General features: G+C 60.7%; 1 protein-coding gene and 7 non-coding genes across 9 annotated transcripts in view; 1 reads left to right on the top strand and 7 right to left on the bottom strand.

Annotated features, from left to right (window-relative positions):
- Positions 1-371: 371 nt before the first annotated feature.
- Positions 372-490, bottom strand: LOC142071262 (5S ribosomal RNA). The gene has a single exon (XR_012667337.1). It is a non-coding gene; the product is annotated as a 5S ribosomal RNA (ribosomal RNA).
- Positions 491-1,690: 1,200 nt separating this feature from the next.
- On the bottom strand, positions 1,691-1,809 carry LOC125629600 (5S ribosomal RNA). Its single transcript, XR_007354449.2, has one exon. It is a non-coding gene; the product is annotated as a 5S ribosomal RNA (ribosomal RNA).
- A 1,200-nt stretch (positions 1,810-3,009) lies between these two features.
- LOC125629597 (5S ribosomal RNA) lies at positions 3,010-3,128 on the bottom strand. Its single transcript, XR_012667390.1, has one exon. It is a non-coding gene; the product is annotated as a 5S ribosomal RNA (ribosomal RNA).
- Positions 3,129-4,327: 1,199 nt separating this feature from the next.
- Positions 4,328-4,446, bottom strand: LOC125629596 (5S ribosomal RNA). Its single transcript, XR_007354446.1, has one exon. It is a non-coding gene; the product is annotated as a 5S ribosomal RNA (ribosomal RNA).
- Positions 4,447-5,649: 1,203 nt separating this feature from the next.
- LOC125629598 (5S ribosomal RNA) lies at positions 5,650-5,768 on the bottom strand. The gene has a single exon (XR_007354447.1). It is a non-coding gene; the product is annotated as a 5S ribosomal RNA (ribosomal RNA).
- Positions 5,769-6,967: 1,199 nt separating this feature from the next.
- LOC125629599 (5S ribosomal RNA) lies at positions 6,968-7,086 on the bottom strand. Its single transcript, XR_007354448.2, has one exon. It is a non-coding gene; the product is annotated as a 5S ribosomal RNA (ribosomal RNA).
- A 7,338-nt stretch (positions 7,087-14,424) lies between these two features.
- On the bottom strand, positions 14,425-14,543 carry LOC125629601 (5S ribosomal RNA). The gene has a single exon (XR_007354450.2). It is a non-coding gene; the product is annotated as a 5S ribosomal RNA (ribosomal RNA).
- Positions 14,544-16,265: 1,722 nt separating this feature from the next.
- The window catches only part of CRTAP (cartilage associated protein), a 37,313-nt gene continuing 30,720 nt past the window's right edge, over positions 16,266-22,858 (top strand). For both annotated transcript variants that reach the window (XR_007355050.2, XM_048838956.2), the window contains exons 1-2: positions 16,266-16,880; positions 22,703-22,852. Coding sequence is in view for 1 of the 2 variants with exons in the window: in XM_048838956.2 (XP_048694913.1) it covers positions 16,410-16,880; positions 22,703-22,852 (621 nt within the window). In the remaining variant the exon portion in view is untranslated. The remainder of the gene's footprint in view (positions 16,881-22,702; positions 22,853-22,858) is intronic.

Raw genomic sequence — 22,858 nt, 5'->3', positions numbered from 1 at the left:
CCAGCCACCCCAAAGGCCCGGGCTGCGCCGCACGGCAAGGCTTCTGGCTTTCCTTTCTCCCAGCCTCCAGCGGCGGAGCTGAAGCGGCGGGCAGGGAGCGCGAGGGCAGACAGGCCTTGGGGCGCCTGCCGCCGCTTCGGCCAGCTGGCCTCCCACACCTGCTGCCAAGGGGGCAAGAGCGCCGCCTGGTAAGAAAAACAAAGACGCCGCGGGGCCGGGCGCCCCAAGCCCTCGCCCTGGGCTGCGGCTGGTGAGGTGGCTACGGCCTGCGAGACCTCTGCGGAAGCAAGCGAGGACCAGGCGGCAAAAGCCTGTGCCGCAGGGAGACCTGCAGCCGGGCAGCGGCAGGGAGCGTGGCGAGGGCCGGCAAAAGCCTACAGCACCCAGTATTCCCAGGAGGTCTCCCATCCAAGTACTAACCAGGCCCGACCCTGCTTAGCTTCCGAGATCAGACGAGATCGGGCATGTTCAGGGTGGTATGGCCGTAGACGCTGCAGCCTGCCGCTTTGCCTGCCTTTAAACGAGCCCACAGACACCGCCCTGCCTGCTCCACGCCGACCCCCCCCCCCGCCCCCACACCGGGTCCGCAACGCCCTCACGCACGCGCGCACCCACGCACGCACGCACGCACGCGCCACCGGCCTCGCACCCCAGCCTCCACACACCCAGGCTCACGCCCCGCAGCACCATCCGCAGCCCCCGACACCCGGCCCACACGCACCGCGACGAACCCTCCTCCCCACCCCCCACAAATACACACCCGCTCCCCTCTCACCACGCACTCGCTCCTCAGATGACGCCCTCACAAACTGCACGCACACACACGCACACACCCCGACACAAAACCCACAGGGGAAACGCACCGCCCAGGACGGGGCTGCCGCCCGCACGCCCGCTCCCGCGCCTCACCTGCACGCACCCCGCAGGGGCAGCTCCCGCACAGCCCGCTCGCCTTTCCTCACACCTCCCGGTCCTCGACACAGCTCTCACGCCTCCCTGGGGACGCCCTCCCGCACTTGGCCTGCCTTTTGCTCGCTCCGGGAAACCCGGGACGCGCCCCCCGGGGGCCTCCCCCGGGCCCGTCTCCCGCTTCGCAAGGCCCCGGGGGAGGCAGGATGGGCCACCGCCGCCTCCTCAGGGAGACCAGCCCAGAGGCGACCAGCACCCACCTTTCCCACTTACCGGCCCCGAAGCCGAGGCAGGGACTGCTCCAGGCCCGCAGGCAGCCTTCCCGGCCAAAAGGACAGCGGCTGCCTCCCTCCCCTCACTTTCAAAGGGCCAGCTGCCAAGGAGGCAGGCTGGCAAAGGGCTTCCCTCAACCAGCCACCCCAAAGGCCCGGGCTGCGCCGCACGGCAAGGCTTCTGGCTTTCCTTTCTCCCAGCCTCCAGCGGCGGAGCTGAAGCGGCGGGCAGGGAGCGCGAGGGCAGACAGGCCTTGGGGCGCCTGCCGCCGCTTCGGCCAGCTGGCCTCCCACACCTGCTGCCAAGGGGGCAAGAGCGCCGCCTGGTAAGAAAAACAAAGACGCCGCGGGGCCGGGCGCCCCAAGCCCTCGCCCTGGGCTGCGGCGGGCGAGGTGGCTACGGCCTGCGAGACCTCTGCGGAAGCAAGCGAGGACCAGGCGGCAAAAGCCTGTGCCGCAGGGAGACCTGCAGCCGGGCAGCGGCAGGGAGCGTGGCGAGGGCCGGCAAAAGCCTACAGCACCCAGTATTCCCAGGAGGTCTCCCATCCAAGTACTAACCAGGCCCGACCCTGCTTAGCTTCCGAGATCAGACGAGATCGGGCGTGTTCAGGGTGGTATGGCCGTAGACGCTGCTGCCTGCCGCTTTGCCTGCCTTTAAACGAGCCCACAGACACCGCCCTGCCTGCTCCACGCCGACCCCCCCCCCCGCCCCCACACCGGGTCCGCAACGCCCTCACGCACGCGCGCACCCACGCACGCACGCACGCACGCGCCACCGGCCTCGCACCCCAGCCTCCACACACCCAGGCTCACGCCCCGCAGCACCATCCGCAGCCCCCGACACCCGGCCCACACGCACCGCGACGAACCCTCCTCCCCACCCCCCACAAATACACACCCGCTCCCCTCTCACCACGCACTCGCTCCTCAGATGACGCCCTCACAAACTGCACGCACACACACGCACACACCCCGACACAAAACCCACAGGGGAAACGCACCGCCCAGGACGGGGCTGCCGCCCGCACGCCCGCTCCCGCGCCTCACCTGCACGCACCCCGCAGGGGCAGCTCCCGCACAGCCCGCTCGCCTTTCCTCACACCTCCCGGTCCTCGACACAGCTCTCACGCCTCCCTGGGGACGCCCTCCCGCACTTGGCCTGCCTTTTGCTCGCTCCGGGAAACCCGGGACGCGCCCCCCGGGGGCCTCCCCCGGGCCCGTCTCCCGCTTCGCAAGGCCCCGGGGGAGGCAGGATGGGCCACCGCCGCCTCCTCAGGGAGACCAGCCCAGAGGCGACCAGCACCCACCTTTCCCACTTACCGGCCCCGAAGCCGAGGCAGGGACTGCTCCAGGCCCGCAGGCAGCCTTCCCGGCCAAAAGGACAGCGGCTGCCTCCCTCCCCTCACTTTCAAAGGGCCAGCTGCCAAGGAGGCAGGCTGGCAAAGGGCTTCCCTCAACCAGCCACCCCAAAGGCCCGGGCTGCGCCGCACGGCAAGGCTTCTGGCTTTCCTTTCTCCCAGCCTCCAGCGGCGGAGCTGAAGCGGCGGGCAGGGAGCGCGAGGGCAGACAGGCCTTGGGGCGCCTGCCGCCGCTTCGGCCAGCTGGCCTCCCACACCTGCTGCCAAGGGGGCAAGAGCGCCGCCTGGTAAGAAAAACAAAGACGCCGCGGGGCCGGGCGCCCCAAGCCCTCGCCCTGGGCTGCGGCGGGCGAGGTGGCTACGGCCTGCGAGACCTCTGCGGAAGCAAGCGAGGACCAGGCGGCAAAAGCCTGTGCCGCAGGGAGACCTGCAGCCGGGCAGCGGCAGGGAGCGTGGCGAGGGCCGGCAAAAGCCTACAGCACCCAGTATTCCCAGGAGGTCTCCCATCCAAGTACTAACCAGGCCCGACCCTGCTTAGCTTCCGAGATCAGACGAGATCGGGCGTGTTCAGGGTGGTATGGCCGTAGACGCTGCTGCCTGCCGCTTTGCCTGCCTTTAAACGAGCCCACAGACACCGCCCTGCCTGCTCCACGCCGACCCCCCCCCCGCCCCCACACCCGGTCCGCAACGCCCTCACGCACGCGCGCACCCACGCACGCACGCACGCACGCGCCACCGGCCTCGCACCCCAGCCTCCACACACCCAGGCTCACGCCCCGCAGCACCATCCGCAGCCCCCGACCCCCGGCCCACACGCACCGCGACGAACCCTCCTCCCCACCCCCCACAAATACACACCCGCTCCCCTCTCACCACGCACTCGCTCCTCAGATGACGCCCTCACAAACTGCACGCACACACACGCACACACCCCGACACAAAACCCACAGGGGAAACGCACCGCCCAGGACGGGGCTGCCGCCCGCACGCCCGCTCCCGCGCCTCACCTGCACGCACCCCGCAGGGGCAGCTCCCGCACAGCCCGCTCGCCTTTCCTCACACCTCCCGGTCCTCGACACAGCTCTCACGCCTCCCTGGGGACGCCCTCCCGCACTTGGCCTGCCTTTTGCTCGCTCCGGGAAACCCGGGACGCGCCCCCCGGGGGCCTCCCCCGGGCCCGTCTCCCGCTTCGCAAGGCCCCGGGGGAGGCAGGATGGGCCACCGCCGCCTCCTCAGGGAGACCAGCCCAGAGGCGACCAGCACCCACCTTTCCCACTTACCGGCCCCGAAGCCGAGGCAGGGACTGCTCCAGGCCCGCAGGCAGCCTTCCCGGCCAAAAGGACAGCGGCTGCCTCCCTCCCCTCACTTTCAAAGGGCCAGCTGCCAAGGAGGCAGGCTGGCAAAGGGCTTCCCTCAACCAGCCACCCCAAAGGCCCGGGCTGCGCCGCACGGCAAGGCTTCTGGCTTTCCTTTCTCCCAGCCTCCAGCGGCGGAGCTGAAGCGGCGGGCAGGGAGCGCGAGGGCAGACAGGCCTTGGGGCGCCTGCCGCCGCTTCGGCCACCTGGCCTCCCACACCTGCTGCCAAGGGGGCAAGAGCGCCGCCTGGTAAGAAAAACAAAGACGCCGCGGGGCCGGGCGCCCCAAGCCCTCGCCCTGGGCTGCGGCGGGCGAGGTGGCTACGGCCTGCGAGACCTCTGCGGAAGCAAGCGAGGACCAGGCGGCAAAAGCCTGTGCCGCAGGGAGACCTGCAGCCGGGCAGCGGCAGGGAGCGTGGCGAGGGCCGGCAAAAGCCTACAGCACCCAGTATTCCCAGGAGGTCTCCCATCCAAGTACTAACCAGGCCCGACCCTGCTTAGCTTCCGAGATCAGACGAGATCGGGCGTGTTCAGGGTGGTATGGCCGTAGACGCTGCTGCCTGCCGCTTTGCCTGCCTTTAAACGAGCCCACAGACACCGCCCTGCCTGCTCCACGCCGACCCCCCCCCCCCCCGCCCCCACACCGGGTCCGCAACGCCCTCACGCACGCGCGCACCCACGCACGCACGCACGCACGCGCCACCGGCCTCGCACCCCAGCCTCCACACACCCAGGCTCACGCCCCGCAGCACCATCCGCAGCCCCCGACACCCGGCCCACACGCACCGCGACGAACCCTCCTCCCCACCCCCCACAAATACACACCCGCTCCCCTCTCACCACGCACTCGCTCCTCAGATGACGCCCTCACAAACTGCACGCACACACACGCACACACCCCGACACAAAACCCACAGGGGAAACGCACCGCCCAGGACGGGGCTGCCGCCCGCACGCCCGCTCCCGCGCCTCACCTGCACGCACCCCGCAGGGGCAGCTCCCGCACAGCCCGCTCGCCTTTCCTCACACCTCCCGGTCCTCGACACAGCTCTCACGCCTCCCTGGGGACGCCCTCCCGCACTTGGCCTGCCTTTTGCTCGCTCCGGGAAACCCGGGACGCGCCCCCCGGGGGCCTCCCCCGGGCCCGTCTCCCGCTTCGCAAGGCCCCGGGGGAGGCAGGATGGGCCACCGCCGCCTCCTCAGGGAGACCAGCCCAGAGGCGACCAGCACCCACCTTTCCCACTTACCGGCCCCGAAGCCGAGGCAGGGACTGCTCCAGGCCCGCAGGCAGCCTTCCCGGCCAAAAGGACAGCGGCTGCCTCCCTCCCCTCACTTTCAAAGGGCCAGCTGCCAAGGAGGCAGGCTGGCAAAGGGCTTCCCTCAACCAGCCACCCCAAAGGCCCGGGCTGCGCCGCACGGCAAGGCTTCTGGCTTTCCTTTCTCCCAGCCTCCAGCGGCGGAGCTGAAGCGGCGGGCAGGGAGCGCGAGGGCAGACAGGCCTTGGGGCGCCTGCCGCCGCTTCGGCCAGCTGGCCTCCCACACCTGCTGCCAAGGGGGCAAGAGCGCCGCCTGGTAAGAAAAACAAAGACGCCGCGGGGCCGGGCGCCCCAAGCCCTCGCCCTGGGCTGCGGCGGGCGAGCTGGCTACGGCCTGCGAGACCTCTGCGGAAGCAAGCGAGGACCAGGCGGCAAAAGCCTGTGCCGCAGGGAGACCTGCAGCCGGGCAGCGGCAGGGAGCGTGGCGAGGGCCGGCAAAAGCCTACAGCACCCAGTATTCCCAGGAGGTCTCCCATCCAAGTACTAACCAGGCCCGACCCTGCTTAGCTTCCGAGATCAGACGAGATCGGGCGTGTTCAGGGTGGTATGGCCGTAGACGCTGCTGCCTGCCGCTTTGCCTGCCTTTAAACGAGCCCACAGACACCGCCCTGCCTGCTCCACGCCGACCCCCCCCCCGCCCCCACACCCGGTCCGCAACGCCCTCACGCACGCGCGCACCCACGCACGCACGCACGCACGCGCCACCGGCCTCGCACCCCAGCCTCCACACACCCAGGCTCACGCCCCGCAGCACCATCCGCAGCCCCCGACCCCCGGCCCACACGCACCGCGACGAACCCTCCTCCCCACCCCCCACAAATACACACCCGCTCCCCTCTCACCACGCACTCGCTCCTCAGATGACGCCCTCACAAACTGCACGCACACACACGCACACACCCCGACACAAAACCCACAGGGGAAACGCACCGCCCAGGACGGGGCTGCCGCCCGCACGCCCGCTCCCGCGCCTCACCTGCACGCACCCCGCAGGGGCAGCTCCCGCACAGCCCGCTCGCCTTTCCTCACACCTCCCGGTCCTCGACACAGCTCTCACGCCTCCCTGGGGACGCCCTCCCGCACTTGGCCTGCCTTTTGCTCGCTCCGGGAAACCCGGGACGCGCCCCCCGGGGGCCTCCCCCGGGCCCGTCTCCCGCTTCGCAAGGCCCCGGGGGAGGCAGGATGGGCCACCGCCGCCTCCTCAGGGAGACCAGCCCAGAGGCGACCAGCACCCACCTTTCCCACTTACCGGCCCCGAAGCCGAGGCAGGGACTGCTCCAGGCCCGCAGGCAGCCTTCCCGGCCAAAAGGACAGCGGCTGCCTCCCTCCCCTCACTTTCAAAGGGCCAGCTGCCAAGGAGGCAGGCTGGCAAAGGGCTTCCCTCAACCAGCCACCCCAAAGGCCCGGGCTGCGCCGCACGGCAAGGCTTCTGGCTTTCCTTTCTCCCAGCCTCCAGCGGCGGAGCTGAAGCGGCGGGCAGGGAGCGCGAGGGCAGACAGGCCTTGGGGCGCCTGCCGCCGCTTCGGCCACCTGGCCTCCCACACCTGCTGCCAAGGGGGCAAGAGCGCCGCCTGGTAAGAAAAACAAAGACGCCGCGGGGCCGGGCGCCCCAAGCCCTCGCCCTGGGCTGCGGCGGGCGAGGTGGCTACGGCCTGCGAGACCTCTGCGGAAGCAAGCGAGGACCAGGCGGCAAAAGCCTGTGCCGCAGGGAGACCTGCAGCCGGGCAGCGGCAGGGAGCGTGGCGAGGGCCGGCAAAAGCCTACAGCACCCAGTATTCCCAGGAGGTCTCCCATCCAAGTACTAACCAGGCCCGACCCTGCTTAGCTTCCGAGATCAGACGAGATCGGGCGTGTTCAGGGTGGTATGGCTGTAGACGCTGCTGCCTGCCGCTTTGCCTGCCTTTAAACGAGCCCACAGACACTGCCCTGCCTGCTCCACGCCGACCCCCCCCCCCGCCCCCACACCGGGTCCGCAACGCCCTCACGCACGCGCGCACCCACGCACGAACGCACGCGCCACCGGCCTCGCACCCCAGCCTCCACACACCCAGGCTCACGCCCCGCAGCACCATCCGCAGCCCCCGACCCCCGGCCCACACGCACCGCGACGAACCCTCCTCCCCACCCCCCACAAATACACACCCGCTCCCCTCTCACCACGCACTCGCTCCTCAGATGACGCCCTCACAAACTGCACGCACACACACGCACACACCCCGACACAAAACCCACAGGGGAAACGCACCGCCCAGGACGGGGCTGCCGCCCGCACGCCCGCTCCCGCGCCTCACCTGCACGCACCCCGCAGGGGCAGCTCCCGCACAGCCCGCTCGCCTTTCCTCACACCTCCCGGTCCTCGACACAGCTCTCACGCCTCCCTGGGGACGCCCTCCCGCACTTGGCCTGCCTTTTGCTCGCTCCGGGAAACCCGGGACGCGCCCCCCGGGGGCCTCCCCCTGCCCCGTCTCCCGCTTCGCAAGGCCCCGGGGGAGGCAGGATGGGCCACCGCCGCCTCCTCAGGGAGACCAGCCCAGAGGCGACCAGCACCCACCTTTCCCACTTACCGGCCCCGAAGCCGAGGCAGGGACTGCTCCAGGCCCGCAGGCAGCCTTCCCGGCCAAAAGGACAGCGGCTGCCTCCCTCCCCTCACTTTCAAAGGGCCAGCTGCCAAGGAGGCAGGCTGGCAAAGGGCTTCCCTCAACCAGCCTGTCGCGGAGTGTGGGGGAGTCCAGGCCCTGCACCCCTCTTCCTGGGATCCACTGAGACTCTCAGCCAGCCAGTAAAACCGAAGGTTTATTGGACAACAGGAACACAGTCCACAACAGAGCTTGTGGGTACAACCAGGACCCCTCAATCACGTCCTTCTGGGGGAGCAGGGAGCTTAGACCCCAGCCCTGGGGTTCCCTGTGTTCCTCTCCCCAGCCTCCAAACTGCCAACTAAACCCACCCAGCAGGTTCCCTGCTGCAGCCTCTGTTCACATTCCTGGGCAGAGGTGTTACCTCCCCCTCCCCCTCCCGGCTCAGGTGACAGGCTCTCAGGTCTCCCATCCCCAAGGCACATTCCCAGGTCAACACTCCCCCCTCCCTGCTGAGTCACATCGTCACATCTCTCCCCCCTTCGAGACTGAACTGAGCGGGGTCACTGTGACCAGTGACCTGGGGAAGTTCGGGGCCCCCTCTCCGGGACAGCGCATCCGCTATCAGGTTGGCACTTTCCTTCACGTGGACCACGTCCATGTCGTAATCCTGCAGGAGCAGGCTCCATCTCAGGAGTTTGGCGTTGGCTCCTTTCATCTGGTGCAGCCAGGTCAGGGGAGAGTGGTCGGTGTAGACGGTGAAGTGCCGCCCGACGAGATAGGGCTCTAGTTTCTTGAGGGCCCACACCATGGCCAGGCACTCCTTCTCGATGGCCGCGTAGTGTTGCTCCCGGGGTAGCAACTTCTTGCTCAGGTACACGATGGGGTGTCTCTCCCCCTTTTCATCCTCCTGCATTAACACCGCCCCCAGTCCCGTGTCGGAGGCGTCGGTGAACACCACAAAGGCCTTGTCAAAGTCCGGGTTCGCCAGAACTGGGCCACTGACCAGAGCCTCCTTCAGCGCCCGGAAAGCCACCTGGCACTGCTCGGTCCAGACCACCTTGTCTGGCTTCCCCTTCTTGCATAGCTCAGTGATGGGGGTGGCTATGGCGCTAAAGTGGGGCACAAATCTTCGGTAGTATCCTGCCATCCCAATAAAGGCTTGGACCTGCTTTTTGGTGTGGGGAGCAGGCCAGTCTCTGATCACCTCCACCTTGGCTGGTTCCGGCTTTAGGCGGCCGCTCCCCACCCGATGGCCCAGGTAAGACACTTCCGCCATCCCCACCTTGCACTTCTCCGCTTTTACAGTCAGCCCAGCCCCCTGGAGTCGGTCCAGCACTTGTCTAACCTGGGACACGTGGTCCTCCCAGGTCTGGCTAAAGACACAGATGTCATCAATATACGCCATGGCAAAACTCTCCATCCCCCTCAGGAGCTGGTCCACCAGGCGCTGGAAGGTGGCCGGCGCTCCCTTGAGGCCGAAAGGCAGGGTCAGGAACTCATAGAGCCCCAGAGGGGTGATAAAGGCCGATTTCAGTCGGGCATCTGCATCCAGCGGCACTTGCCAGTAGCCCTTTGTAAGGTCCATGGTGGTAAGGTACCGAGCTCCTCCCAGCTTGTCTAGGAGCTCGTCCGGCCTTGGCATGGGGTAGGCATCAGATACAGTGATGGCACTGAGCTTCCGATAGTCCACGCAGAACCGGACCGACCCGTCCTTTTTGGGGACCAGCACCACCGGCGAGGCCCAAGGGCTGGCAGATGGCTGGATCACCCCCAAAGCCAGCATGTCCCGGACCTCTCTTTCCAGGTCCTGAGCAGTTTTCCCTGTGACTCGGAAGGGGGAGCATCTTATCGGCGGGTGCGACCCTGTCTGCACCCGGTGGACAGTCAGATTAGTGCGTCCAGGCTTGTTGGAAAACAGCTGTCGGTACGGATGCAGCACCTCCCTGACCTCAGCTTGCTGGGCAGGGGTTAGCTGATCCGAGAGGGGGATTGTTTCCAGGGGGGAACCAGCTCTGGTCCCAGGGAATAGATCTACTAAAGGGTCATCTCCCTGCTCTTCCCACTGTCCACACACGGCCAACACCACATTCCCCCTGGCATAATATGGCTTCATCATATTCACATGGTACACCCGGCGGTGGTGCGCCCGGTTCGACAGCTCCACCACATAGTTTACCTCATTGAGCTGCTTGACGACCGTGAAAGGGCCCTCCCAGGCAGCCTGTAGTTTGTTCTTTCTCACTGGGATGAGAACCATCACCGGATCCCCGGTGGCGTAGGCACGGGCCCTTGCCGTGCGGTCATACCAGACCTTCTGCTTCTTCTGGGCTCTGGCCAGATTCTCCCTGGCCAGGCCCATGAGTGCAGCAAGTCTCTCTCGGAAGATCAGGACATACTCCACCACTGACTCTCCATCGGGAGTGGCCTTCCCCTCCCACTCGTCTCTCATCAGGTCCAGGGGGCCCCTCACCCTCCTTCCATATAACAGTTCGAAAGGCGAAAATCCGGTAGACTCCTGTGGCACCTCCCTGTACGCGAACAGCAGGTGAGGTAAGTACTTGTCCCAATCCTGCGGGTGCTGGTTCATAAAGGTTTTCAGCATCATCTTTAGCGTCCCGTTAAACCTCTCCACCAGCCCGTTGGACTGGGGGTGATAAGCTGAGGCCCAGTCGTGCCGGACCCCACATTTCTCCCACAAGCACCGGAGCAGGGCCGACATGAAGTTGGAGCCTTGGTCTGTCAAGACTTCCTTGGGGAACCCCACTCGGCTGAAAATGGTCAGGAGCGCATCGGCCACGGTGTCTGCTTCAATGGAAGCTAAGGGCACTGCCTCGGGGTAGCGGGTGGCAAAATCTACCACGACCAGAATGTATTTCTTCCCCGACCGGGTCGTCTTGCTGAGAGGCCCCACGATGTCCATGGCCACCTTCTGGAAAGGCTCCTCTATGATGGGCAAAGGTCTCAAAGCCGCTTTCCCCTTGTCCCGGGCCTTCCCCACCCTCTGACAGGGGTCACAGGATCGGCAATACTGCCGGACCGTGGTAAAGACCCCGGGCCAGTAAAAGTTCTGTAGCAACCTCTGCCGGGTGCGCCGGATTCCCTGGTGCCCTGCGAGGGGGATGTCATGGGCCAGGTACAGGAGCTTGCGGCGATACTTCTGGGGGACCACCAGCTGCCTCCTGATCCCACAGGACTCTACTTCCCTTGTGGGAGCCCATTCTCGGTATAAAGTCTGCTGCAGTTTCCACGGTAAACATCTGATGAAGTGAGCTGTAGCTCACGAAAGCTCATGCTCAAATAAATTGGTTAGTCTCTAAGGTGCCACAAGTACTCCTTTTCTATTCTCGGTATAGGAACCCTTTCTCCCACAGGAACCTCTCCTGGCAGCCTCTCCTCATGGTCCGTACCACACCGAGGTCGGCCAGGTCCCTGAGCTTCCGCAAGGAGGGATCTTTCCTCAACTCGGCCTGGAACTCAGCGGCTGGGGAAGGGATGGGGACCGGTTCCCCCTCAGTGGCCAGGTCTGAGGCCTCAGCCTCTCTGAGCCGTGCCCCTCGGCCCTCCCTTCCCACCAGGGTAGGGTCCTGCGCCTCCGGTGCGGTACCCTCCCCGAGGTCAGGGAGCAGTGGCCCTCGCCGGCTCTGGCTACGGGTCACAACCAGGGCGGTCTGGGGCTTGCTTGGCCAGTCCTCTAGGTCTCCCCCCATCAAAACTTCAGTGGGCAAATGGTGGTGTACCCCCACATCCTTGGGGCCCTCCTTGGCCCCCCATTTCAGGTGTACCCTTGCCACGGGCACCTTAAATGGGGTCCCGCCCACCCCTGTCAGGGTCAGGTAGGTGTTGGGCACCACCCGATCTGGGGCCACCACCTCGGGCCGGGCCAGCGTCACCTCCGCGCCCGTATCCCAGTATCCATTGACCTTCCTCCCATCCACCTCCAGGGGAACAAGGCACTCTCTCCGGAGGGACAGCCCCGCGCCCACCCTGTAAACTGAGCACCCTGAGTCCAGAGCCTCCAGCCCTCTGGTGGAGCTGGCCTGGGGTACTCTTCCCTCCTGAGCAGGTGGTAAACTGGTAGGCCCCCTTTCCTGGGTCATCTGCCCCTCGTTCAGCTGGGTCCCTACCCAGTTAACCCTGGGTAGGTTGGGTCTGCTCAGTTTGTCCCTGAGCCCAGGGCACTGGGACCGTACGTGGCCTCTCTGGCCACAGTGATAGCAGCTCAGGTCACGTTGGTCCCCTCGAGCGGGTCGGAGGGGCCCGACGCCAGGCGTTCCCCTTGGGAGGGGGTTCTCCCTATTTCCCCGCTGGGAGGCCCCCTGGTGACTCTCTCTCTGCATCGGGGGGGGCCTGTTCTTTTGGGACTCCTCCCGGCTACCCCCTGACCGACTGTTCACAAACTCGTCGGCCAGCTGCCCTGCGTGCTGGGGGTTCTCGAGCTTTTTGTCCACCAACCACAGCCTCAGGTCGGAAGGGCACTGTTCATAAAGTTGCTCCAGTACAATTAGGTCAAGCAGATCCTCTTTAGCTCGGGCCCCAGCTGTCCACTTGCGGGCATACCCCTGCATCCGGTTGGCCAGTTGTAGGTAGGTGACCTCAGGCGTTTTACGCTGACTCCGGAACCTTCTCTGGTACATCTCGGGGGTCAGCCCAAACTCACGGAGCAGGGCCTGTTTGAACAGTTCATAGTCCCCTGCCTCCGGCCCTGTCATCCGGCTGTACACCTCCACGGCTTTGGGATCCAGTAAGGGGGTGAGGAACTGGAGCCTGTCTGCAGGGTCAACCCTGTGCAGCTCACAGGCATTCTCAAAGGCCGTCAGGAAGCTATCTATGTCCTCCCCCTCCTTCCGCTGGGCCAGGAAGCACTTATCAAAGTTCCTTGCAGTCTTGGGTCCCCCCTCACTCACCACAGCTGGGGCCCCACTGCTCTTCAGCCTGGCCAGCTCCAGTTCATGCTGTCTTTGTTTCTCCTTCTCCTGACGTTCCCTCTCCTTCTCCTGACGCTCCCTCTCCTTCTCCTCCTGCTCATGTTGACGTTGTTTCTCCTTCTCCTCCTGCTCATGTTGACGTTGTTTCTCCTTCTCCTCCTGCTCATGTTGACGTTGTTTCTCCTCATGTTGACGTTGTTTTTCATGATCCTCCAGCTCCCTCATTTTCATCTCCCTCTCCCATTCCAGCCGCCTCTGCTCCAGGGATGGGGAGCTCCGCCGGGAGGATCCCCTGCTGGGTGCTGGGGTCAGGGTGCCCTCGGTATTCGCTGGGCTTCCCCCAACCCCTCCCCCAGGCATAGGTAGGAAGGGTCTCGGGATGTCCTCAGCAGCAGTCTGACCCCTCCCAGCCCGGTCAGGCCCCAGGGCCCACGCTGCATCTGCCGGGCGGCTCCCCTCAGGGTCAGGGATCGGGTCATCCAAGCGATCCCTCTCCTCCAACTGGGCAATCAGTTGTTCCTTGGTGGACCTCCCGATGCGCAGCCCCCTCTGCCTGCACAGCTCCACCAGGTCACTCTTAAGGCGTTTAGCGTACATCTCCCTGCTGGCCACTCGCAGGCCGGGCAGCTTCCCACGGTTTCCAGGAAAAGCCCTTAGTGTGCCAGTCCTTCTTGAGGTCACCACCTCTTTGCCAGGGTCGAGCTGCAGACTCCTCCGCCCCTGGGACCGCTCGCTGCAATCCCCCGGGGGACCCTGTTACTGCAAAAGTCTTTCTCTCTGGTCACACATTCCCAGGGGTTAGCCGCCCCCCGAAACCGTCTCTCTCTGAATCTTCAGCACACCTGGTCCCCATCAATTCCCCTTCGTTTTACTGTTCCCCAGTCACTTACTGCAGGAAGCGCCGTTCACGGGGTGCAGTAGATCCCACCGCTGCCACCAGTTGTCGCGGAGTGTGGGGGAGTCCAGGCCCTGCACCCCTCTTCCTGGGATCCACTGAGACTCTCAGCCAGCCAGTAAAACCGAAGGTTTATTGGACAACAGGAACACAGTCCACAACAGAGCTTGTGGGTACAACCAGGACCCCTCAATCACGTCCTTCTGGGGGAGCAGGGAGCTTAGACCCCAGCCCTGGGGTTCCCTGTGTTCCTCTCCCCAGCCTCCAAACTGCCAACTAAACCCACCCAGCAGGTTCCCTGCTGCAGCCTCTGTTCACATTCCTGGGCAGAGGTGTTACCTCCCCCTCCCCCTCCCGGCTCAGGTGACAGGCTCTCAGGTCTCCCATCCCCAGGGCACATTCCCAGGTCAACACTCCCCCCTCCCTGCTGAGTCACATCGTCACACAGCCACCCCAAAGGCCCGGGCTGCGCCGCACGGCAAAGCTTCTGGCTTTCCTTTCTCCCAGCCTCCAGCGGCGGAGCTGAAGCGGCGGGCAGGGAGCGCGAGGGCAGACAGGCCTTGGGGCGCCTGCCGCCGCTTCGGCCAGCTGGCCTCCCACACCTGCTGCCAAGGGGGCAAGAGCGCCGCCTGGTAAGAAAAACAAAGACGCCACGGGGCCGGGCGCCCCAAGCCCTCGCCCTGGGCTGCGGCGGGCGAGGTGGCTACGGCCTGCGAGACCTCTGCGGAAGCAAGCGAGGACCAGGCGGCAAAAGCCTGTGCCGCAGGGAGACCTGCAGCCGGGCAGCGGCAGGGAGCGTGGCGAGGGCCAGCAAAAGCCTACAGCACCCAGTATTCCCAGGAGGTCTCCCATCCAAGTACTAACCAGGCCCGACCCTGCTTAGCTTCCGAGATCAGACGAGATCGGGCGTGTTCAGGGTGGTATGGCCGTAGACGCTGCTGCCTGCCGCTTTGCCTGCCTTTAAACGAGCCCACAGACACCGCCCTGCCTACTCCATGCCGACCCCTCCCCACCCCCACACCGGGTCCGCAACGCCCTCACGCACGCGCGCACGCACGCGCCACCGGCCTCGCACCCCAGCCTCCACACACCCAGGCTCACGCCCCGCAGCACCATCCGCAGCCCCCGACCCCCGGCCCACACGCACCGCGACGAACCCTCCTCCCCACCCCCCACAAATACACACCCGCTCCCCTCTCACCACGCACTCGCTCCTCAGATGACGCCCTCACAAACTGCACGCACACACACGCACACACCCCGACACAAAACCCACAGGGGAAACGCACCGCCCAGGACGGGGCTGCCGCCCGCACGCCCGCTCCCGCGCCTCACCTGCACGCACCCCGCAGGGGCAGCTCCCGCACAGCCCGCTCGCCTTTCCTCACACCTCCCGGTCCTCGACACAGCTCTCACGCCTCCCTGGGGACGCCCTCCCGCACTTGGCCTGCCTTTTGCTCGCTCCGGGAAACCCGGGACGCGCCCCCCGGGGGCCTCCCCCGGGCCCGTCTCCCGCTTCGCAAGGCCCCGGGGGAGGCAGGATGGGCCACCGCCGCCTCCTCAGGGAGACCAGCCCAGAGGCGACCAGCACCCACCTTTCCCACTTACCGGCCCCGAAGCCGAGGCAGGGACTGCTCCAGGCCCGCAGGCAGCCTTCCCGGCCAAAAGGACAGCGGCTGCCTCCCTCCCCTCACTTTCAAAGGGCCAGCTGCCAAGGAGGCAGGCTGGCAAAGGGCTTCCCTCAACCAGCCACCCCAAAGGCCCGGGCTGCGCCGCACGGCAAGGCTTCTGGCTTTCCTTTCTCCCAGCCTCCAGCGGCGGAGCTGAAGCGGCGGGCAGGGAGCGCGAGGGCAGACAGGCCTTGGGGCGCCTGCCGCCGCTTCGGCCAGCTGGCCTCCCACACCTGCTGCCAAGGGGCCAAGAGCGCCGCCTGGTAAGAAAAACAAAGACGCCGCGGGGCCGGGCGCCCCAAGCCCTCGCCCTGGGCTGCGGCGGGCGAGGTGGCTACGGCCTGCGAGACCTCTGCGGAAGCAAGCGAGGACCAGGCGGCAAAAGCCTGTGCCGCAGGGAGACCTGCGGCCGGGTAGCGATCTGAGCGTGGATCTGCTATGGGCTCAGCTCCCTCGAGACGCTCTTACCTGGAGGCGCCTCGCCAAGCCCCCCACACTGTCCACTGGCCCCCCACCCGCTACCTGGATGAGACTGGCCAGGCGTCTGCAGCAGTCCGAAGTGGCTCAGCTCCAGGCAGACAGGTTTGTCCCACAAGTGGTCGGTAGCAGTGACTGTTTGGAGCCACAGGTTCACTGGGGTCCGGCGAGGGGGCAGAGAGGAGCAGCGGCGTGAGGCCAGGGGGGCAGAGATTAGGAGGCGTTGACCAGCCGGCGGCCAGGCTCAGAGGAGCAAGTAGGGCGGGGAGCCAGCGTGGTCTCAGGGTGCAGTGTAAGTGGAGCAGACCAGGGCCTTTTCTGAGCATGGGCAAGGCTCCATGGAGCCACTGGTGCCATTGTAAACCTGGTACTGCTAAGGTGTCTCTTGCTGTGTAGGATCAGCAGTTGGGTGCCTGACGGTTCTTTTCCCTTCCCTTTTTTGGCTCTGACACCTCATCTGCTGGGCGGGCAGGCGCAGTGCTTCTTTCCCCTCCCCTGCTGCCTGCCGGCCCGTCTCCTCCCCCCGTGCAAAGCGGGCGGACGGCCTATTGTCCATTTTTCCTAGGCTCCGCCTCGCCCGCTCTCCGAGCGTCGGCCGGGCTGGTCGCTGTCCCGTGGTGCCGGGTCGGGGTGCAGTGCTGGCGGCGGGTAGGATGGGCTGCGAGCGGCCGGGAGCAATGGGGTTGGGGCTGCTGCTGGGGCTGCTGCTGGCCGGGGCGCGGGCGCAGTACGAGCGCTACAGCTTCAAGAGCTTTCCCCGGGACGAGCTGATGCCGCTGGAGTCCGCTTACCGCTACGGCCTGGACCAGTACAGCAGCGAGAACTGGCCCGAGAGCGTCAGCTACCTGGAGGTGAGCATGCGGCTGCACCGCCTGCTGCGGGACAGCGAGGCCTTCTGCCACCTCAACTGCAGCGCCGCCCGCCTGCCGCCACGCGGCTCCCCGGCTCGCTTCGACGGCTTCCCGGAGCTGCGCCTCTTCGCAGACGTGCTGCATCGGGCTCAGTGCCTCAAGCGCTGCAAGCAGGGGCTGCCCGCCTTCCGCCAGTCCCAGCCCAGCCGCGAGGTGCTCGACGAGTTCCAGAGGCGAGAGCCCTACAAGTTCCTGCAGTACGCCTACTACAAGGTGAGGCCGCCCCGGGGCTCCCCCAGTGCCCCGCTGCCCTCTCGTACCCTCACTGCTCCCTGCTCCCCAATGCATCACTGCCCTGTCATACCCCCAGTGCCTCACTGTCTTACCCTACCCTATAGTGCCCCAGTGACCCACTGCCCTGTCATACACCCAGTGCCTCACTGCCTTACCCTACCCTATAGTGCTCTGTGCCCCGTCATACCCCAATGCCCTACTGCCACCCAGTGTCCCATTGCCCCATCATACACCCATTGCCTCACTGCCACCCAGTGCCCCACTGCCCTGTCATACACCCAGTGCCCCACACACTTTCTGCCCCCTTTACAACCCTGTGCACCTGGAGTGCCCACTGCCCTATCATACACCCACCATCCCCGTTGCACCTCCATGGCCCCTCCTTTGCCCCCACACCTGCTGCCCCATGACACTCCAGTGTTCCCTCTGTCCCTCACTGCCCCATTACACACCCAGTGTCCCAACACACTTACTGCCCCCTCTGCCCCATCACAGATACTGTGCCCCCACCTGAGTGCCCATCTCACCCACAGTGCCAGCACTGCCTCCCACCCGTCACAGACTCACTACCGCCCATGACCACTGCCCCATCATATTTTCAGTGTTGCTCACCACCTTATCATACTGCCACAATACACACACCATGGTCGCTGCTGTGTCATGCACTTACTGCCCTACCATCCAGCTAGTGTCCCCACTGCCCTCACCCCACTTTGTGCCCATTGCCTCCCCACCCTGTCATACACCCCAGTGCGCCTCCCCACCCTGTCATACACCCCAGTGCTCCCTGGCCCTGCACCCCACTACCTCCCCCAGCCCTATACCACAGTCTCATTTTGCAGTGTAATACACCCTCCTCCAAACACGCACACTCTGCCTGAACTCACATTCCTCCCTTCCCATTTCCTATCTCATGTACTCCACTCTGTATTTCAGTGTAATGCTGCACCCGCCCTCTGTACATTCCCTCTCCCAGGATGTCCAACCGCCTCATTGCACACCTCAATGTGCCCCTGGATGCACACCCCCACACACCCCTCCCTGTACTTGGGTTGCTTCCTACCTATTGCCTGTCCCCCTCACCCAATCACCTTCTTGAAGGTAATACTGTACCACCTGCCCATTATCTCCCCATATATATCCTACTACTGGCTTCTTGTACACCCCAATGCCCAGTATGTGTACCCAATATCCTACCAGTTACACCTCAATCTCAGCCAACTGCCTTTGCCAGGCCATCCCATCCTACCGTCTATTGCATCATCTCATTCTTCGCTGCCTTCACCCAGGCCATCCCATTCCAATTTGCACTGCCTCCCCCCGGGCCAGCTGAACTTCAAATAACCTAGTCTACTCTCTCATACATTTCCCCCCTTCCCCACACCATTTCAGATTATCCCACCCCAGTCCCCACAATTCTCTTCTCCCACAGGTTATCCTGCTCCATTTCTCACTGCCTTACCTACATGTTATCTCCCTACTGGCTCCCCCAGGCCAGCCTATGCCTTGTCCCCACTCTCTGACTTCCCTGTGCCATCTCACCCTCAAATCCTGTAGCCCGCTACTCCCATATGCTCCCATCTCATGCCCCTATAATATAATGCAGCTCTCATCACAACCCCATATTTTCTCAGTCTTCCCCCAAATCACCCCACCTGCATTACACCACTCAGGTCTTCTCTCACCAACTGCCTTACTCCTGCTGGAATTCTGCACCACTGCGCAATGCAGAATTTGTGCAAAATTCATGTTCCTCGCAGAATTTTATTTTTTCTTGCAGAATTTTTGATTTCCCACCCCCTTGGGCATCCCTGTCCCCGTCACTCTTCACCCCAAGCTGGGCAGCACAGCAGACCCAGGCCTGGCTGCAGGGCCCAAGGGAGGAGAGGGGTGAGGGCAGGGGAGTGGATTTCCAAGTTCTCATTCCCTTGGCCAAATACAGCAAGAGCCAGGATGCTCACATTCTGTCCTGTGCTGGGCAAGATGCGGCTATTTCACGTTTCCTATTTCAAGGAAATAGGACAACAATATCAAAAAGAGGAGCTTATTTTTCAGAGACATCACCCTATAACAGTGGCTCTCAAACTTTTTTAGTGGTGACCCCTTTCACATAGCAAGTCTCTGAGTGCGACCCCCCCTTATGAATTAAAAACACTTTTTTATATATTTAACACCATTATAAATGCTGGAGGCAAAGCGGGGTTTGGGGTGGAGATTGACAGCTCGCAACCCCCTGAGGGGTCCCGACCCCCAGTTTGAGAACCCCTGCCCTATAATGTTTTATTCAGGAGGATCACTTGTAGTGCATGATATGATTTTTTTTTTTTTTTTTTTTTGGTGGTTGCTGCTTGAAAGCATATTCTTTATCTGATAAAGTGCTTTTTAGGATTCGTCTGCATGGGAAATTTCTACCATTTACACCAGCATAACACCCTGTGTGCAGACTCTTATTCCATTATAAGAATGGCTTCTTCTAGTATAAGCTAAACCCCTTGTGAAGTAACAACCTAAACCAGAAATCTTCCGAATTGTCATGAAATAAACTGGAAAAAAACAAAACGCTTATGTCAGAATAAGAGTGTTCATGCAGGGGTGGGGAGCTATTTCGACATAACTAGGTTGATTTAAATTCATACCTAATACAAACAAACAGAAATTCAAGTGTAGAGAAGTAACGTAGTAACTCCTTATTAGATACAAGTTGCAGGACATGAGGTACCAAATACATTTCTTTAAAAATGAATGGGGAGTGAACTGAGCTGTAGTTCACGAAAGCTTATGCTCAGATAAATTTGTTAGTCTCTAAGGTGCCACAAGTACTCCTTTTCTTCTTCCCTCAACTCATATTCACACTCCTAATTCCCAAACCAATATATACCTGACCATACCAGGCCTAATTTATCCACCTGTCCCCCCAACCTGTCTTCACCACCCATTCCCTTTACAGAGCATGCAGTCTTTACAAAGTGCTTTTGATCACGATAGCAAGCATGCCTGATTCATAAAATGTTTATGCATAAAGTATTCAGTAAATTCCTAGAGAACGTCAGTGCCTTAACTCAAACAACAGCAAAAGTATATGAGAGATCATTTGCAGAATATATTATCATTTGCAATTTGATTCAATCATCAGCTTTAAGAGCTTTACGTGGCTTCTACATTCTAGGCATCTTGCAGCTAAAGATCACTGAAGGCCCCACAAGCCATTTCTTGACTGATTGTTAAGGAAGGAATGTTTGTCATTTATTTTCTCCATAACACCACTGACGGGAAACTTTGGATGAAATTTTTCAGGTGACTTAGTATTTATTCATGTGAGTGTAGAAAAGAAACTTTGCCACGTCTCAGCTCCTGGGAGCAGATATTCTTATTCCCGCATTTGCTCCTTTGAAGGGTCAGGTTTGTCTTTCTCATTTCTGCTGAGTTTACTTTCTTCAATATGTATATAACTTTATTTTTAAATGAAGCACACTGAGATTACAAATAAATCATGGACTAAGCAAAAGAGAAATAAAGATCAGCCTAACCACCAAACAGGTTTGAAGAGTAAAGCACAAGAAACAAAGCAGAACTGGACATTTGACGAAAGTGCAGCTGAGTTTATTCTTGGCCTTTGCTATGTCTGGCCTGATTACACATATAATATGTGGAGAAGGCTAATAAATGCTACTGGCAACATTCCAGCTCCTTGACAGTTATAGCTTCACAGCAGCCAGGATATACTTAACGGTGGGACTGGCAATTTTGTGCCCTTTCTCCTCTTGTTTTAGTCAGTAGGAATGAAATTTTTCTTCCTATAAGCAAAAATGTTGGGGTTTTGTGCATGTTTGTTTTGGGGTTTTTTTTCATAAGTATATTTGCATAAGCTACTTCAGACATTGTGAAGAGCCCACTGGATTGTGTTGGCCAGGATCTTAGCTTATCATAGCATGGGATGGGGAGAAAATGGCTTAGCACTTCCAGAAATGTGAGATGATTCCCTCTCCCGCACCCCGCCTCCAGCTAACTTGGCATGTAAATTGTTCTAGGTACCAAATGCATATTTTGCTAAAAGAAAAGGAGTACTTGTGGCACTTTAGAGACTAACACATTTATTTGAGCATAAGCTTTCATGAGCTACAGCTCACTTCATCGGATGCATGCAGTAGAAAATACAGTGGGGAGATTTTATATACACAGAGAACATGAACCAATGGGTGTTACCATACACACTGTAACGAGAGGTTTCAGAGTAGCAGCCGTGTTAGTCTGTATCCACAAAAAGAAAAAGAGTACTTGCAGTACCTTAGCGACTAACCAATTTTTTTGAGCATAAGCTTTCGTGAGCTACAGCTCACTTCATCGGACTGTAATGAGTGATCAGGTAAGGTGAGCTATTACCAGCTGGGCGGGCGGTGGGTGGGGGGGGGGACCTTTTGTAGTGATAATCAAGGTGGGCCATTTCCAGCTAAATATCTCCGATGTGGCTCAAAGGGACAATGTCAGTTTGAAATCTGGTCAATTAAAGAAATGACCAGGTAGTGTATTGGCCTATCAGTCCACTACCCAATTGTTGTGGGTTTATAACAGGATTTTCCTAGGTGCTTTTTTTTGTTTGTTTTTTAATATTTTTCTGTCCCCTGTTGCTGTGTGAATGATTACACAAACAGCCAAGGAAGCTGGCAGACTGAGCCCAATTCAGCATCCATTTATGCACAAACGTGGTGCAGGATTAAGCCCTATGCAAAGGAAACTGTTAATGTTATGCATTGACCGTTATATGAATTGGGAGAAAACATTTTTTTTTTAAATTGCCGGTCTCTTTGATTTATAATAATCATAGCTGCTACTTGTAACAATAGGTAGTAACCATTAAGACAGAATGAACAGTTCAGAACTGTGTTGGTAGCAGTAAAACTCACCAGAATCATGTCACCTTTACTCTGCTGATGCTTGGCAATGCTTTCGAGTAGCAGAGCAGACCCACTGGAGCTGTGGCCTCACTAATTGCCCTCCTTTCCCACCATTATCTTTTGTTCTCTGCATAGTGGGTGTCTGATTAAATTCTTCATGTTCTACAATGTAGCACCTTACTGCAGTTTATTTAGATTGTGAGCTCCTTAGCTCATAGACAGTGTTTTTTTTTCTGGGTTTTGTACAGTAGATTGTAGAGCAGATTATCGGTGTTTAAGAAATAAAAAGTAAGACACCAGAGCAAATGTAATACTTGAATTACAAAATAGCATCCAGAAATCTAATGATCTGGAGTACGTGGCTTTTAAGCAGTCAAACAGTGGAGTGATTTATTGTAATTGAGCAATATGGCATGTTCTAGTGCCTTGCAACACTTAGGGTGTGAATTCATGGTAAATACACATGGTAAATGCACATTTTTTTCCTCCAGTTTATGCCAGGAATCAGTCACTTTTTTTTTTTTAATAGTGTAACTCCACACCACACAGTTTTGTTGAAAAAGAACATTGGGTACAATTCCTCTTCAGACCTGCAAAGAAAATGTTTAATGTGTGTGTTATTCTGCTTCAGAGTTGAAGTTGGTTCTCTTTATTTAAATAAATACATCTTTTTGTTCGGTATTTACCACTAAATCTACCTTCTGGTTCTCGTAGCCAGTCAGTTATATGAACTTGCTGATTCTGGAGTTGTACTGCTTTGCATGCAGAGTGAAAAGTCTCCAGGGGTCATTCATCGATTCTGCAAAGTGGAAATAAATATATGTACAATGAGATGGAAGGAAAGTTTGCTGGCAAAAATCAAATAACTTAAAAAAAAGCAGCTTGTTGTGTGTTGTTCTTCCTGTTTAGGCTAATAACTTTCCAAAAGCCATTGCAGCAGCTCATACATTTCTGCTGAAGCACCCAAATGACGAGATGATGCAGAGGAATATGGCTTATTACAAGAGCATGCCTGATGCCGAGGAGCATATTAAAGACTTGGAGACAAAGCCATATGAAGTAAGT

This window comes from Caretta caretta, chromosome 2 (assembly GCF_965140235.1).
Source record: "Caretta caretta isolate rCarCar2 chromosome 2, rCarCar1.hap1, whole genome shotgun sequence".
Classification (NCBI taxonomy): domain Eukaryota; kingdom Metazoa; phylum Chordata; order Testudines; family Cheloniidae; genus Caretta; species Caretta caretta.
Note: the sequence above shows the minus strand (reverse complement) of the source record. Positions and strands in the feature narration are given on the sequence as shown.